The 16,748-nt window shown below is 40.8% G+C and overlaps 1 protein-coding gene across 1 annotated transcript in view; it reads left to right on the top strand.

Annotated features, from left to right (window-relative positions):
- The window catches only part of LOC122815409 (src substrate cortactin-like), a 706,001-nt gene that overhangs the window by 445,924 nt on the left and 243,329 nt on the right, over positions 1–16,748 (top strand). The window contains exons 9-10 of the mRNA XM_044087879.1: positions 4,619–4,729; positions 5,785–5,840. Coding sequence (XP_043943814.1) covers positions 4,619–4,729; positions 5,785–5,840 — 167 coding nt within the window. The remainder of the gene's footprint in view (positions 1–4,618; positions 4,730–5,784; positions 5,841–16,748) is intronic.

Genomic DNA, 16,748 nt, shown 5'->3' with positions numbered 1-16,748 from the left:
AGGAGACAAAAATACAGAATAGAATGTAGTGCAATATGGAATAAAGGTGGTTATACAGAGTAGTATTCCCCAGAGAAAGTTGGTGTGACTTCTTGTCCTTTTGGTTTCACAGGAATAAAGGAAGACTGGATAAATGTAAGATAAGAGGATAGATTTTAAAATTGCAGCAATTGTGAATGTACCCTCAGCTTACTATTAATACTGTAGATATGCCAAGGACACTGGGAAGCAAAGGAGAGAGGGAATGCAGCTGCTACTTGAAAATATTGTCCAAAAGTCAGTTAACTGATGCTTGGATGCAGGAAAACTTGGACAAGTCAGCATTGCCTTGAGCTAGTTGTTTAAAATGCTACTCAGTGTGTGTATAATTGCTGATTTACTTTGATTTCATTGGAGTAAAGAAGAACCGTAAAGCCTGTTACAGCTTTAACACTTTTTTACCTGGAGCTTGACTTGTTTTCCATCAGTGATATCTTTGTGACAGTAGAAGCTTACACGCACGTACCTCTCAAGTGTACCTCATTACGTGGAACATGCCTCATTTGGGGTCTTAAAAAGTTCACTTCCTCGAATTTCCTCAAAGTTCCACATTGAAAGACTGTGTCACACATTCAGTGTTATGAAATTTTTAAGTGAAATCCATTGTAAATCGAAATTAATCATATGAATTCATTAAAAGATCTTTTTTATAAGTAAAACCAGCGTATTTTAACCATCCTATGACCTTCCTAGTTGAAGTTGTTAGTAAGCCATTAGTATGTGTTCCACATTTTGCCTATTTGTTCCACATTATGAGGGCTAGTGTTCCTCATTTTAGAGATAGAAGGTTGAGAGCTATGTACACTCACACTCCAGAGACTTCTGGCTATTTGATACAGCCGTTTCTTGGTTGGACTCCCACAGCCTTGGAACAATTAAAGAAGTGGCACAAAATAAAGGTTCCCGATATTCAAGCAACTCTTATGTTATCCATAGCAGTGAATAGTGTTACAGTGTTACCATTTGTATCCACTGAGATAGATTTACTATGACCTACACGCACCTCCATGAAGTAGTTAACATACCAGTGGCCTTGTTAGTATGCATCCATATAAGTTTTCTCTGTTGACTTATTCTGAATGTGTCAGTTTTCAACGACATCCATTTTACAGAAGAATGTGTAAGCTCCCCAGTATTCTGTCACCTGACCTACTATCTGATTGACAATGTGGTCCTAAAGTGAAATGACAGCATTTCTTCTTACAAGGTCCTAGTGACAGTCATAGTAACTCTTCATTCTGGTTGTCCACTCGAGTACAAATATTCCATGATCAGTAAAATAGAACATTCCTCATTTCAGACTCTGAGAGAGTGGTCTTTTATCCCACTGTATGCAGCTATCTAGTAAAGAGCAGATGAACCATAGGTTCATAGGTAGGTACTAGGCTATTGGCCCTAGGGCCTATATAAGCCTAGCCAAAGGTACCCTGGCTTTCGCCACCCAAGAAAATGATTTTCCTGTGCCACTGTCGAGCAGAGCCACAGAAGTGATCCCCGGGGTGAATTTCCTATCTCCCATCCAATCATCAAGATTTTTCTTGAACAGTGCTAATGAGGAGCTTTGTTTGATATAGATAGGTAGTTTGTTCCAGAGTATGGGAAGTCTCTGGGACAAGAATCTATCCCTCCAGCATGTTCTGTTTATTGTGGTGACGAGGTTTAGGTCCCTAGAGCGTGTAGCTCATAGGGATTGGGATTTCTTTAAGCGGAGCATGTCTAAAAGCTCTGAGTTTGACATAGCTTTGTGTGTTAGGCAGAGATCGCCTCTGAGTAGGCGATATGCAACGGAGTAAAGCTGCAGTTTTTTGAGACGGTCTGCACAGGGCATCTCTTTGAGGCCGGTAATCCTCTTTGTGAGGTATTTCTGTGGCCTTTCCAGTTGTTGTAGATGTCTTGTGAGGTACATACCAAAAGGGACATTGTACTCTATAATGGGTCTAATGAGTGATGAGTAGAGGGGAACAATGACCTCTTTTTTCCTGGATGAGAAACCTTTTGTGATGAGGTGTGCCACATAGAAGGATTTCCTGACTACTGTGGCGATGTGATTATCAAAGGAGAGACTACTGTCCACCTGTGTCCCAAGGTCTCTTATCACACTTTCGGTGTTAAGTAGACTACCACCTATGTTGTAGTTCATGGGTACTGAGTTTTTACCAAAAGGAATGACAATGCACTTTTTGGCATTGAGCTTGAGACCATGGCTTTGACACCAGGCATCTGTCTCAGCAAGGCCCTTTTGTAGGATGTCCACATCTTTTGGAATTTTGATTATGGCTCCTAGTTTGCAGTCATCTGCGAACTTCGTTAACCAAAGACCTTCTGTGTTGGCCTGTACTTCAGAGAAGTAGATACCAAACAGGAGAGGACCCAGGACTGAACCCTGTGGTACTCCACTTGTCACTGGTCTGAAGCTGGATTTGGAGTCTGCTACTTTCACAGTGTGGGTTCTGTCAGTGAGCCAGTTGGCAACCCATCTTGTGACATAGGGATTTATACCTGGTTTAGTGAGTTTATCTATAATTCCAGCGTGGGGGATGGTGTCAAAAGCCTTGGCGAGATCTAGATAGGCTGTATGAACCACCTTACCCTCATCTACGGCTTTGGTGACTGCTTCAAGGAAATCTATCAGGTTTAGGAGACATGATCTGCCTTTTACAAACCCGAACTGGGTGGGGTCCTGAGTTTGGAGATTATCAATGTCATTGTTTATAAGTTCCATGATGATATGCTCCATAGCCTTGCAGACCAGGCTCATTAGGCTAATGGGGCGGTAGTTTCCGGGGTCTGTGGTGGCTCCCGCTTTGTGGAGTGGGATAATTGTCGCTGTGCACCATTCAGTGGGCACATAGCCTGAGGTGAGGCTATGATTGAACATGGTACTTAGGTGGGGTGCCAGTTCGTTCCATAGTTCTTGTAGAGCACAGCCTGGGATGTCGTCAGGTTCCAAGGATGCTGTGTTCTTGGCTTTGGATAGTGTGTTTTTTACCTGTGCAGCTGTGATTACAGGAACTTTGCATTCTTCTGGTATAGAGATGGGCCCTTTAGAGGATGACAGAGGGGTAAAGTTAGCACTGAACCTATCTGCCAGGATGTTGGCAATATCTGTTGGTTCTGTATATTTAGTGCCATTGTGCTGTAACTCAGAGCAGATCTGAGTGTTGCCATTGAGATTCTTGACATAGCTATAGAATGCTTTGTGGTTGTCTTTACAGTCAGTGGCGATTTTGTTTTCATAACTAGCTTTGGAGGATTTTATGAGGGATCTCAGCTTCTTACTGAAGCTGACCTGGGAGTTTCTCCAATCATGGGATTTTACTCTTTTTTGCAACAGTTTCTTTCTTCTGTTGTAGAGTTTGTTTATGGCAGGGGACCACCAGATTGGCTTCCTTTTTTTGGAGGATAGCATCTTGGTTCTGTTATGGATTGCACGATCCATGCACTCATGTAAGTGTTTATAAAGTGCATTCGTGTAGGATTCAGCAGTCATACCTCTATTGTCCGTCAGCATGGGTGTCGTGAAGTTTGCCACTTCTGTCTTAAGAAGCGTGAAGTTGGCTTTGGAGAAATTTTTTACTGTGGTTTCCCTAATGGGGGCTGGGGGGCATTAACCACATAGGGTATGTAGGAATGGTTGTAAGGAGGAATAATTAGTCAAAGTAACAGTGGCAAAGTTGTACTTTTACCATAATTCAAGTGCCATATGTGTTTCACATGACTGCCTCTTATCTGAAGGTTCTCCAGTAGAGATTATTGGGAATCACTGGTTCTGTACCAGTGAGTCCCAACAGTCTAGTAGTCTATCTAGTAGTCTATCACTACAAGTCTTTGAATAACTCTGGATAAAATGGTTCCAAAAGTACAAGCCTGCAACCATACTGGTTTGACAGGCTGGAAGTCTAGAGCTTTTTGTCTAGGTGTATCCAAGAAAACTGGGGAATCCCCATCCTTTTGATGTGCTTATCCACCTTTACAACTGCTGAGATCTTAAGGTCATTATAGATCTGTATCCAGTGTTCAGGACATTAACAGGAACTCACTTCCTGCTTGTTTACTGTAAGTGACCCTATAAGGTGTGCAGGATAGCAGGTATTGTTGCCCTGCATGTGTTCTGAGTAAACGCTGCACATACAAAAGCATGTTGTCATTTTACACATCAGTTGGAATGGTTATTCAAGTACTTTAATTATTATGTTGAAACAGGAGTCAAAAACATAAGTGCACGGTTTACCTGGTGTTAGTAAATCTTCAGATCAGCATATCAAACTGTTAAAAGATATGCATACATATTTGTCAAGGAACGCAGCTGCAAACCTATGTTTTGTTAATTTAAGACTTGAGTAATTTCACTTGTAACTACAAGTGCAAAGGATTTTATTATTTTTTTCTTTCTAACTGACCCAATATATTCTCTTGAGTAGCCCTTGAGAAGTAGACTCCAGTCTGTTAGATACGTACCACTTGTGAACTGTCTGACATAAGACACTACAGGGATGGCAGTACTGAGGAATTACATTTCATAATTAACAAATTTCTGCCTGTCTTTTCACTGTAGTTCATTGTTTCTTTTTGATTATAGATCATAGCAGAGGGTTTGGAGGGAAATTTGGCGTGCAGAAGGATCGAGTAGATAAAGTGGCCCATGGCTGGGATCACCAGGAGCAAGTGAAACCCCACGAATCCCAAACAGGTACTCATATGTGAATACAAATTAGTGTATAACAATGTATTGTCATATGCTTGTCAAAACGGAATGAATCCTGTATACAAAACAGCAGTGAGTTCAGAATAGGAATGCTTGTAGTTTTCGTTCTCATAATCTAGATGTAGCGAATTGGCAACCTGTAACCAATAATACAATGCTATCTCACATGACTCAGAGGAGTGTTTTACTCAATGACCTGTTATTTTTAGGTTCATATGTAGTTACTTGGTACGTGGTTCAGGAGTCCATTGAGGAGCCTCACTCTATTTCCGTGTTGCTTAGAGCACTGTTTGGTTGAATGTTTCAAACCCTGGCCTACAGGACGCAACTCATTAACAGTTCATAGCCTTAATCCTCTGCTGTAGCTGTAAGTGGCATGTTACATGTTGCATGCAGCGTTTCATTCAGTGAAGAATATCCTGAATATCCTGTATGGTATGCTGCTTCTCATAAAACAAGAGCACTTTTTACCTGTAATACCATGCTACCTCACAATCTAGGCTCCCAGTATTCTGTCACCTGACATGCCATCTGCTTGATAATGTTGTCCTCATGTAAAATGACAGTATATCACAGTATTAGACAATATTCAGTGTTTGACTCAGTGACTAATAATTTATACTGTATTGCTAAGTTGCATAAATAGTACGTGGTATTTATCACATTGGCTTGTTACCTGTACTACACTGCAACCTTCCATGAAATGGAGAGTAGTATTTGAATCACTGACTTTTAACCTGCAAGACAGTGGCTCCTCATGTGAAGCACCACATATTACTTGTATATTAATGCAGAGCTAATATCCTCCAAGCTGTGGTTTTCCACAACCTTCCTGTTATATTGCTTAGTAGATGCAGCATCCTCATACTTCATGTTATTGGGCTGACAACACACATCCTTTTTTTGGAAAATCTAGAAATGATGTTCTTAGCTGAATCCTGTAAAAAGGTCTGGAGACTTGTGATTGTAGGGGGATCACTGTTAAATAATTACCCTGATTCTTATGTATGGTAACTTTCTTCTAATTATTATTTTTTCAGATTATGCTAAGGGTTTTGGAGGTCGTTATGGAGTACAGTCAGATCGTGTTGACAAGGTATTGGCAAATTAAAAAAAAATCTCTTGTGTATTCAAATTTTTGCTATATTTGTATGTTTGGGTGTGTATATGTATCTCTGTATTTTTTCATGTAATTTATTTCAAACTACACTTGTGCATAGTGTGAAGTATATTTCACAGCTGAATTATGTATCACTGTGTTATTTTAAACTGTTTAGGTTTATAGGTTCAAAGGTGTATACTAAGCTAACAACCACTTGTGCCCTTATAAGCAACGAAAAATGTTGCCTACAAGTTTGTTATATAGAGAGAGAGTGATTTAATAACTGCCTCTCTCTATTCGGAGACATAGGAACCAGACCAAGAGTGAATTTCCAGTTACCCATCCATTTTTCCAAGTTGCACTTAAATAAGGTTAGGGAGGAACTCTGCTTCACCTGGGTGGGGAGCCTGTTCTAGAGAATGAGAATTCTCTGAGAAAGACGTCTGTCTGTCCAACATGCCCTATTTATGTCGCAAGCATAATTTAAATGTTTTGATCTTGTAGTTCTGATATGGTTTGTTTTGCAGATGTACAACAGGTTGAGCAAAATGGAGTCCAGAGATGTTTAGTGGTCTGTATAATGCAAAGTAAAGAGACAGGGCTTTGAGTCACTTGGAGTAGGACATTGTGTGTATTTACCGTATTCTTTTTTTAAGGAACCTTTGTGGATGTTCCACTTGCTCCATGTGTCTGGTCAGGTACACACCAAAAGAGGCAGCATACTCTATGATGGATCTGATGAGGCCTGAGTAGAGTGATACTGTGACCTCTCTGGACCTAGATGCCAACACATGTTGATTGGAAGCTAGGTTACTATCTACATGATTTCCCAGATCCTTGACAAGTGAATCTTCTTTTAGGGTTATTTTATTGATGATGTAGTTACCGGGGGGGGGGGGTGGTACTTCCCAAAAGGTACTATAATGTATTTGTTGGCACTGAGTTTTAAGCCATAGCTTTGGTTCCAAGATTTTTTTCTATGTTAGATATTCCTGAAGGGTGTTCTATTTTGGGGGGATTCAATGACTGCTCACAGTTTGCAGTTGTTTGTCTTTTCGGCTTTTCCCGGTTAGGGGTCACCACAGCAGAACTCTGTTGTGCTAATGATTGGCAGTAGATTTTGATGGTGCCGAGTTGCCAGCCTGATGCCCAACCTTCAACGAAGGCATGCCCATTCACACATGTCTTTCGGAGGCCACTCGACCGCGGTATGGACATGCAGACTCCACAGAGAAGGCACTCCAGCCGAGAATCGAACAGGTGAACCTCTTGCTGTGAGGCAACAACCCTACCGCTGTACCACCGTGGTAATTTCTGCTCCCAGCAAAATTGTCCAGCAAGAAGGTCCTTGGTATTTGCTTTGACCTCCAAAAAGTAGTTGCCAAAGAGGAGCAGGCCCAGCACAGAGCCCTGAAGGACTTCACTGGTGACTGACCTCCCTGTTGAGGTGGCCTTATTGATCCTAATCTCTTGGGACCTGTCAGTGAGCCAGCTAGCTATCCATTGTGTTATAAAGGGGTTATGCCTAGTTCCATATGTTTTTTAACAATGCCTGAGCGTGGTTATTATATCAAATGGTTTAGCTAGATTTAGATAGACTGTGTGCACTGGTTTCACCTCATCTGCTGTCTTAGTGACCTTTTCAAAGAAATCCAGCAGGTTCAGTAATCATGACCTTCCTTTGACAAATCCAAACTGGGATAGATCCAATGTCTGAAGGTCTCCTATGTCCTTGTTGATAATTTCCATGACAATTCTTTCCATGGCTTTGCAAATAAGACTAGTCAGACTAATAGGTCTGGAGTTCCCAGGATCTGTTGAAGGTCCTCCCTTATGAAGGAGATGACTGTCTCAGTCCTCCAGTCTTCTGGCACAAAGCCTGTTTTAAGACTACAGTTAAGTAATGACACCAGGGGTCCTGATAAGTCATATTTTAGACTTTTCAGTAGGCATCATGGGATGTTATTGGGGCCCAACTGAGGCTGTGTTCTTGACTTTAATGAGCACAGCCAGTGCAAGCTCTCTGGTTATAGCTGGAGGGGTTATGTTTAAGGGTATTTATTTGGGGATGCTTTGGGCTAAGAGTAGGGTAAAGTTGGAACTTATTTTGTCTGCTAACAGATTTACTATATTGCCAAGTTAGTGAATGTGACACCATTAACCACCAGTTTGGTTTCTGGCATAGATGAAGATCTTTCACCTGAGAGGCTATCGTAACCTTAAAGTTGGCTTTGTTTGACTGAATTAGCTCTCTTAGTTGTTTAGTTTGGCAAGAGTTTTTATCTTTATGTGAAGTTCCCTTCCTGATTTTTGCTGTATTTTTTCCTTTTGCTGTATATCCTGCTTAATTTGTGATACCAGCAAGGTGGTTTGTTTCTGGGTCTAGTTCTAGACTTACTTCTGGTAGGTACAGCAGCCTCTATTCAGCCATTGAAATGGTTGTACAGAGTTTCTAAGAACAAATTGACATAGGCTGCTGTGTGCTCTGAGTTTGGAAGGGCACTGAATTTTGACAAACCATCACTTAATAAAAGTTAATCTTGCTTGGAATAGTTCTAACTTTTGCTGAATTTACTGGAGTTATGGAGTTTTTTTTTTATTTTGAATGGGACAGCTTTACGGTCAGACCTTTCTTGAGAGAACAAGGCATTGGGAAGGGGCAGAATGTTCTCCCATATGTGTGAGTACAAAGTGCAGTATGTTGGAGCCTGTAGTGAGCATATTCACTGTTTGGCCAAGTGTGTTTGTATTTGCAAAGTCCAGGAATCTCTGTGCCTGTAGACTTCAGGCCATGTAGGATTCCCATTCTATAGAAGGGTAATTAAATTCTCCCATCAGTTGACCATTAGGTTGGATGGTAAGGGTCTCCATTAGGTACAGGTATGCATTGTGAGTTTCTTGGGATATGGAGGGTGACCTGTAGCTGGCGAGGATATGGTACGGGATTTTGTCTGTGCTAATCTGCAGATGGAGGAACTTCAGCACGTCATCCTGTTTCGCCAACCTAGAGGTATGCTTGTTATTGATGTATAGCAAAACACCTACACCTTTAGCCCTTGCCTGTGCAGCCACTGGTCTAAAAATATGGAAGGCACTAAAAACTTGCAGTGTTGGAGTACTCTGTACCATTTTAAACCATGTCTCGGTAACTGCATAAATGTCTATATTCTTGAATGGGAGAAGGACATGGAGGGAATGCAGTTTTTTATTTAGGCTCCTGGAATTGAGCAGTAAGATCTAGAGGTTCAGTTGAATTGATGTTGCTATGTCTGTAGGTTTGTCAATTTGGCATTACCTACAAAAAACACTATGAGGTGGATAAAATTCTAGCCGGTATTTGAAAGCCTAGAGGAGACAGGTGCAGACCATCCTTGGCAAATCAGTGTGGTCTGTTGACCATATCCTACCAAACTGACCAATACTGGTTCCCCTTAGAATGATAGCAGAAAGACAGCCAGTTGTTTAAATCTCTCATCTTTTGCTCAAATAATGGCATCATCCTTGGTGATGGTAATATGCTGTTCAATACGAGGCTCTTACCAGCCTGAGGCACACAGTCTGAGAGCTCCAAAAGGTCTCTCTTCATATAGAGCAACCCTCAAAGAAGAAATCAGCAGGTAAAAGCTCAACTATAAAAATAAAACTGCTCCAAATATGTCAAAAAACTCAACAAGTGAATAAAAACACAATTTATTTATTCCATAAAAGCAAGGTGAAGTACTTTTGTCCACTTAACATTATCGTGGACTTATTCAGAAACAAATCTAAAATACAATCCTTGCCCTATATTTAAATCTTCACTTTAACTACATAATTTAATAAATTAATAGTCTTAAAGGTATATTACCTCTTGAATGCCAATTCATATCATTCTTAAAGTGTCATCGGGTTACCCTTTACTAAACTCAGTAAATTACATTTCAATAAAAATATTATTTTTAAAATATAGAAACATGTAATGCATTACACCAAAAAATATATATGAATACATATTAAAATGTTATAATAATAAATTTCTCTTCACATAGTCCAGTGAAGTACATCTCAAGTCATTTACTCCTGCATGGACAATGATGAAATCACATAGGTACCTGTGGCTTAATGACCTGAGTGTTGCATGATTTGGTGGATCCTGACTCCAAATAAGCAACTAATAGTTATCTTCTCCATGTTCAGCCTTTAGAGGGGCATCAGTATGTCTTACAATGGAATTCTATATGACAAAAGTCCTGGTGAGTGTGTTTGATTGCCTTAGGAGCCTTAGTGTTTGGGGCTCCATTGAGTACGACTGTATGTGTGGCATTAGGTGTTATTTTTTCTGAGTGCCTTTGGACTTGCTGAGGCATAGCTTTGCCAATGGGCAACCTACGTGATCACTGTTCTTTAGGAACATAGCTTTTAAGTGTTTCATTGTACATTAGTCTATTTGTGTGTTATGTGCTGTGTCAGATGGGTGTTGTGTGAGTGGTTTTGAAAATCTGATGTGTGCTTCTATGCAAGAGTTTATCCTCCAGTGTCATTGTGTAATACACATGCTGTGTCTATTTCTTTAAGGAATAGTGGTTGACAGTAAACACAAGACAAATTGCTACATTGTCTCAAAATGCCCATATCCAACAAGTTGGCTACAGAGTTGTTGGGAAATTGCATATTCATGTCGTCCAGTCCTTTGGTGAGCTACAGTGGGGTGCTATATTGGCATTAGAACTCTATTAAGCATGCTTTGTTGGTACAGATTAAGCTAAACAGTACTAAATTTTACTAACTTCAATGCTTACACAATACTGAATTCTACTAAATCTGTTGGTATTGCCACTCGACACCCATCTAGCTGCTCTAAGTTTGTTAAAGTGAAGTTATTTGCTTTATACTTATTGCTGTACAGGGTACAGTTTTATGAACCACTCTATAGGGAAAATTTGCTTTCTAGGATGGATCTATGGAAAGCAATGGGTGGAAGAGTTCTTAAATAGCTTATATAACAGGCAGTAGCAACGAAAGGGGAGAGTGAGGGGCTTTGTAAATCAGATTACCATGTGGGGCAGAGGCCAGAGGCACAGCCTTTTAAAATCACAACCGGAAAAGGATGGGATGCTTGAGAAACAATTCAAGAAAGAAGCAGGCTAGCTAGAGAGGGATCCAGTCAAATAAAACCAATATTCCTCTACAGTTTTCTGCTGCAAATGTTGTCTTTATTCATGACAATTTTGCACTATGTCTAGACATTTATGCATGCTGTGTTAAATTGTAAATACTACTAATCTTTTGTATTTCTACATTGAGCTACAACTATTTGTTTTATGTTTTTATGTTTGTATTGTTCTTTGGCACTTTTCTTATCGGGCCTCCACTGAAAATGGGTTCCTGACCCAGTCGGACTTTCCTGGTCACCAGATTCATAGGTTCATAGGATGATACTAGGCTATTGGCATGGAGGCCCTTATAAGCCTAGCCAAGGATTTCAACCATGTTCCCTCAAAGTCAGCGCCTGTTTCCCCTGTCCAGCAGGGACACAGGTGGTATCCCAGGGGTGTAGTTTCTGTTTCCCTTGCATTGTCAAGGTTCCTCTTAAATAAGGCTACAGAGGTATTCTGCTTGACATGGAGAAGGAGTCTATTCCACAGATGGGGGAGTCTTAGGGACACAAATCTATCCCGCCAACAAGTTCTATTAATGTCAAAGACCAAGTTATGGCCTTCTGTGTGGGTTGCTTGAGTGGTTCATAGGTTGGTACTAGGCTATCAGCCCTAGGGCCTATACAAGCCTAACCATAACAATTCCCTGGCTATTTCTTCCCACATTATTTACTTCCCTGGACCCCTGTCTAGCAGGGTGACTGACATGATCCCTGGGGTGAATTTCCTTTCTCCCATCCAATCGTCAAGGTTCCTTTTGAAGAGGGCCAAAGAGGCACTCTGCTTGACATGTATGGGCAATCTACTCCAGAGTCTGGGGAGTTTCTGCGTCAGGAACCTATCCCTCCAGCATATTTTGTTTATTGTGATGACAAGGTTTAGATCCCTGGAATGTGTGGCTTTGAGGGATTGGGATTTATTTAAGTGTAGCATGTCCAACAGCTCTGAGTTTGACATGGCCTTGTATGTTAAGCAGAGATCGCCTATGAGTAGACGATACGCGACAGAGTATAGCTGGAGTTTTTTAAGGCGGTGAGCATAGGGCATCTGCTTTAGGCCTGTGATTCTTTTAGTGAGGTATTTCTGCAGCCTTTCCAGTTGTTGCAGATGTCTTCAGAGGTACATACCAAACGGGGCGTTGTATTCTATAATGGGTCTAATGAGGGATGAGTACAGTGGGACAATGACCTCTTTTTTTCTGGATGAAAAGCCCTTAGTGATGAGGTGTGCCACATAGAAGGATTTCCTGACTGTTGTGGCGATGTGGTTATCGAAGGTGAGACCACTGTCCACCTGTGTCCCTAAGTCTCTTATCACACTTTCGGTGTTTAGTGTACTGCCACCTATATGGTAATTCATGGATACATGTTTTTTCCCAAAGGGGATAACTATACATTTCTTGGCATTGAGCTTGAGTCCATGGCTCTGGCACCAAGCATCTGTTTCTGTAAGTCCCTTTTGTAGAGTATCCACATCATTTGGGGATTCAATAATGGCTCCCAGTTTGCAGTCATCTGCGAACTTTGTTAGCCAAAGTCCCTTAGTGTTGGCCTGTAATTCAGAGAAGTAGATGCCAAACAAGAGCAGTCCTAGGACTAAACCCTGAGGTACTCCACTTGTCACTTGTCTGGAGCTGGATTTGGAGTCGACTTCTTTTACAGTGTGAGTTCTATCAGTAAGCCAGTTAGCAACCCATTGGGTGACGTAGGGATTAATGCCCAGCTTAGTACATTTATCTATGATTCCAGAGTGGGGGATGGTGTCAAAGGCCTTGGCAAGGTCTAGATAGGCTGTGTGGACCACCTTACCCTTGTCCATGGCTCTGGAGACTGATTCGAAGAAGTCATTCAGGTTCAGGAGACAAGATCGGCCCTTCATGAACCCAAACTGGGTGGGGTCCAGTGTTTGAAGGTTGCCAATGTCTTTGTTTATAAGTTCCATGATAATACACTCCATGGCCTTGCAGATAAGGCTCGTCAGACTGATGGGACGGTAGTTTCCGAGATCCAAGGTGGATCCCCCCTGTGGAGTGGAATAACTGTAGCTCTGCACCACTCAGTGGGCACGAAACCTGAGGTGAGGCTATGATTAAACATGACACTTAGGTGAGGTGCCAGTTTATATTGCAGTTCATGTAGTACACAGCCCGGGATGTCATCTGGTCTCATGGATGCTGTATTCTTAGCTTTGGAGCATGCGTTTTTTACCTGTGTGGCCGTTATTACCGGAATTTGGCAATCTTCCAGTATTGAGATGGGCCATTTAGGGGGTGAGAGGGGGTTGAAGTTGGCACTGAATCGATCTGTCAGGATATTGGCAATATCCTTGGGATCAGTATATTTAATGCCATTCTGTTTAAGCTCAGAGCAGATCTGAGCATTGCCATTTAGATTCTTGACATAGCTATAGAATGCCTTGTGGTTGTCTTTGGAATCTTTGGCAATTTTATTTTCGTAACTAGCTTTGGAGGATTTTATGAGGGATCTCAGTTGTCAATAAATAAATAAATATTGGCGCTATTTTAAAAACTTTAGCATAATACCTCAGTGAAGGGTAAGGCAACCACAAAGAACAGGGGATCAGAAAGGCAAATGATAAGCAGAATATAAAACTGTATAACTGCAAAGTACTAAAGCACAAATCCTGGAGCAGAAAAACAATAACTTCACAACAGAATTCTTCTACAGTTCAAGGCGCCAGGCTATGCAGAAATTTACCAGTAACACTGTTATGGAAGATATGCACTACTGCCAGCCATAACTGTGAATGAACCTACACGACTATGGCCCAGCATGCAAACAGCTGCATTTTACAAGTAATTCTACTTGTGGAGATAGAAGTTCATTAATAATGTAGAAACATAATCTTCCCACAACTGCAGATTAAGCTGCAAGACTAAGGTCCCAGAACAAACTAAAAATGCAAACAGATAACTTTTTTTGGTTAAAGCATAGAAAAAAGCAGAAAAATATAAAGAAGTATCACTACACAGGTCACTATAAGTGCAACTAAAATATTTAAGCAGAATTGAAATAAAAATGTTTTTTCTCTTTTTGATGAAAAGCTTGTTACTGACAATAACTCACTGTTCAGAGCGTCTTAGTATCTCACAGTTCAGGGCTTCATGTGTATCTCTTCATTTGAACTGTAGCCGTGGCTCATTGTATTATTTATCTGAAAAGACCTGTGTTATTGCTGTCCAGATAAATAGATGTTTTACTTGTAGATTTTCTCTCCTGACCTGTAGTGGAAAAAGGCTGTTTCAGACTGGATTGCCTCAGTAACAAATGCAATAATTAAGTACATTTTTGCACTGAGTTCGTAGTCTGTACAAGGCATAGTGAGTTTCATGTGATGTAGATAATAAGAGAAGGTAGAAGATATAACCTTATTGCAAGAGCAAACATGTAACAAATTGCATCATGGAGTGCCTTATTGCAGTTATGCAGTAAATCCACATAAAGTTTATGTATTTTCGTAATAAATATAATCCTTTAGTTGTTTATTGATTATAGCATATCTTTGTTTATGTGGCATGCTGACCAGTTAACTGGCTGGACTATATGTAAATATATAAATGCCTATAAATACAGACACACACACACACACACACACACACACACACGTGGGTTTTTTTGACATGTCGGGAGAGGAGGTTCAAGGGGGGCTTGCTCCTCTGAAGAAAAATATTTTGGGTTTTGCCACCTTCGAAGTGTAGCTGTCGACCTCCCAAGGTTTTAAAAGCTTTGAGTTTGAATAATCCTGTGTTGAATAAATGAGGCACAATTTATTTGTACTGGGCCCCAATTTAGGTCATGGCACAGTACTGCAGGTACATATAAAGACTCAAAGCACACTGCATAGAGGTCAGAGGAGGTTTATTACAATGTTTGTGAAAAGGCTGATTGTACTGCATCAAATCCAAATGCTGGCATATGCAGATATTGGGCAAAACTTGGTGCTTCTTATGAAGAACAACAGGGTACTGCACTAAATATAGTTGCAACCCAGGTGCAGGACTTGGCATAACACTACTTGTACATATAAAGTCCCAAGGAGAAGTGCATAGAATTAAGATATCCCAGTGCAGACCTTGGCATAGGATTCCTGGTACATGTACATGATAACTGCGTAATGCATGGCATGATGTCAGGATGCAGGCAAAAGTGCTGTTCACCCGTGTCCTTCCCATGTAGGTATGTGTAAAAGTAAACAAATACACCTAACCACAGACTATGGTAAGTTCACACAGCCAACATCAGAGTATGGAGTTTATACCAAAATGTATACATTTACATGAATAACAAATGCAAATATGTACACAGCACCAGAAGAGGGCATGATGGGAAGCAAAAAGGTGTGTCTGCAGCATTGTCAAACCGACAATAACTGTAGTACACAGCAAATCTATGTATATTCAGGGTATGGAAGCTGCACCACAACTACAAATAAAGACTACAAGCCTGAGTGTGAAGGAATTGACACACACCATGGTATTTATGCACATGCAGCACTCTAAGGACCTGGACACTCTTGAAAACCTACCTTCTTCTCTTCAAGGGAAAGGTGGCTACAGAACAACTATACCCTACACTCTCTCATTTCATGCATTCTGTCATGTTTCTGCTGGACTGGACGCAGAATTTCTTAGTAATAGGTGGAGGTCGTGGTTCTATGATTCAACAACAGTCTGTCACTGGAAATGTAGCTGTTAAGAAATCACATAGTTTACAGAAACAGGGGTCACACTTGTGAGGATAAAAATATATTTTGAGAGCCTTGGTCCAGTCATGTGAGGCTTACCCAACATGTAGTTCTCAACAGAAAAAAAAACCCTCAAAACTGACTGGCCTGTAGTAGTTTCTCATGTGGTGCCTTTTGTTGTAACGGTGATGCCTTGCAGAGGCATGTAAGATAGTGCTAGTAGTTAGTTTGAATGCAGATTGAATGGATTCACAACTGTACTAGACAAAGGCTTGGCTTGTATCTATTTGTATAGAACTTGGCTGGGGTTAAAGTTATAGCCTTTCATCTGAGCTAGTACAAAGTGAGCCTTTACTGACTTAATTGCTGCCATTCCAGTGACCACCAACTCCCTCAGCCCACTTAACAGCATGCTGTATGTGTTTTCCACTTTATGTGACAACACTGAGACTGCAAATAGGGACTTACTGCAAATTAAATGGAGTACACAAATTGAATGCATCTAACTGCATACTGCGGAGTTAGAGAGAAATATCCCATCCATCATCCAAATTCAAGATAAGCCAGTGTCCCTGCAGATTGGCAGCTGTATTCAGTGTTAGCCATTTTTCTTCATTCTCTTAGAGTTTTTATGCGAACGGTCCACTCCATTGTGGGAACATTTCAAAACTGTATTCCATCAGGGCCAGTAAAATACTTGGAAGGGTCGGTTGATCCTTAACACTGACACTGTGCTATGGTTTGACATACATTCCCTTTAGAAGGCAACTGTTATATTGGCTGCTCTTCTATGTGCATTGTGCATGGGTTCATGGAAGTGCTGGCCTCCTTCCTGGTGACACTTATAGTCTTAGAGAGCACTATATGCTGTAGGGCAGGTGTATGGGCACATTCCACTGATATCAGTAGTTTAACATTATTTACATAAATGACTACTATACCAACACATCTTTCTGTTTGTTTTTGGACACATCATCAGTACATCCTGCCTTATATTCTGATATGTTTTTTCTGTTTGTTAAGTAGTGTTGTCCACATGTCCCAAGACATCATGAGTAACATT

This window comes from Protopterus annectens, chromosome 11.part0, assembly GCF_019279795.1.
Source record: "Protopterus annectens isolate FY-2018-M chromosome 11.part0, PAN1.0, whole genome shotgun sequence".
In the NCBI taxonomy this organism is placed as follows: domain Eukaryota; kingdom Metazoa; phylum Chordata; order Ceratodontiformes; family Protopteridae; genus Protopterus; species Protopterus annectens.
The sequence above is the reverse complement of the archived record's forward strand: the minus strand, read 5'-3'. Positions and strand labels throughout refer to the sequence as shown.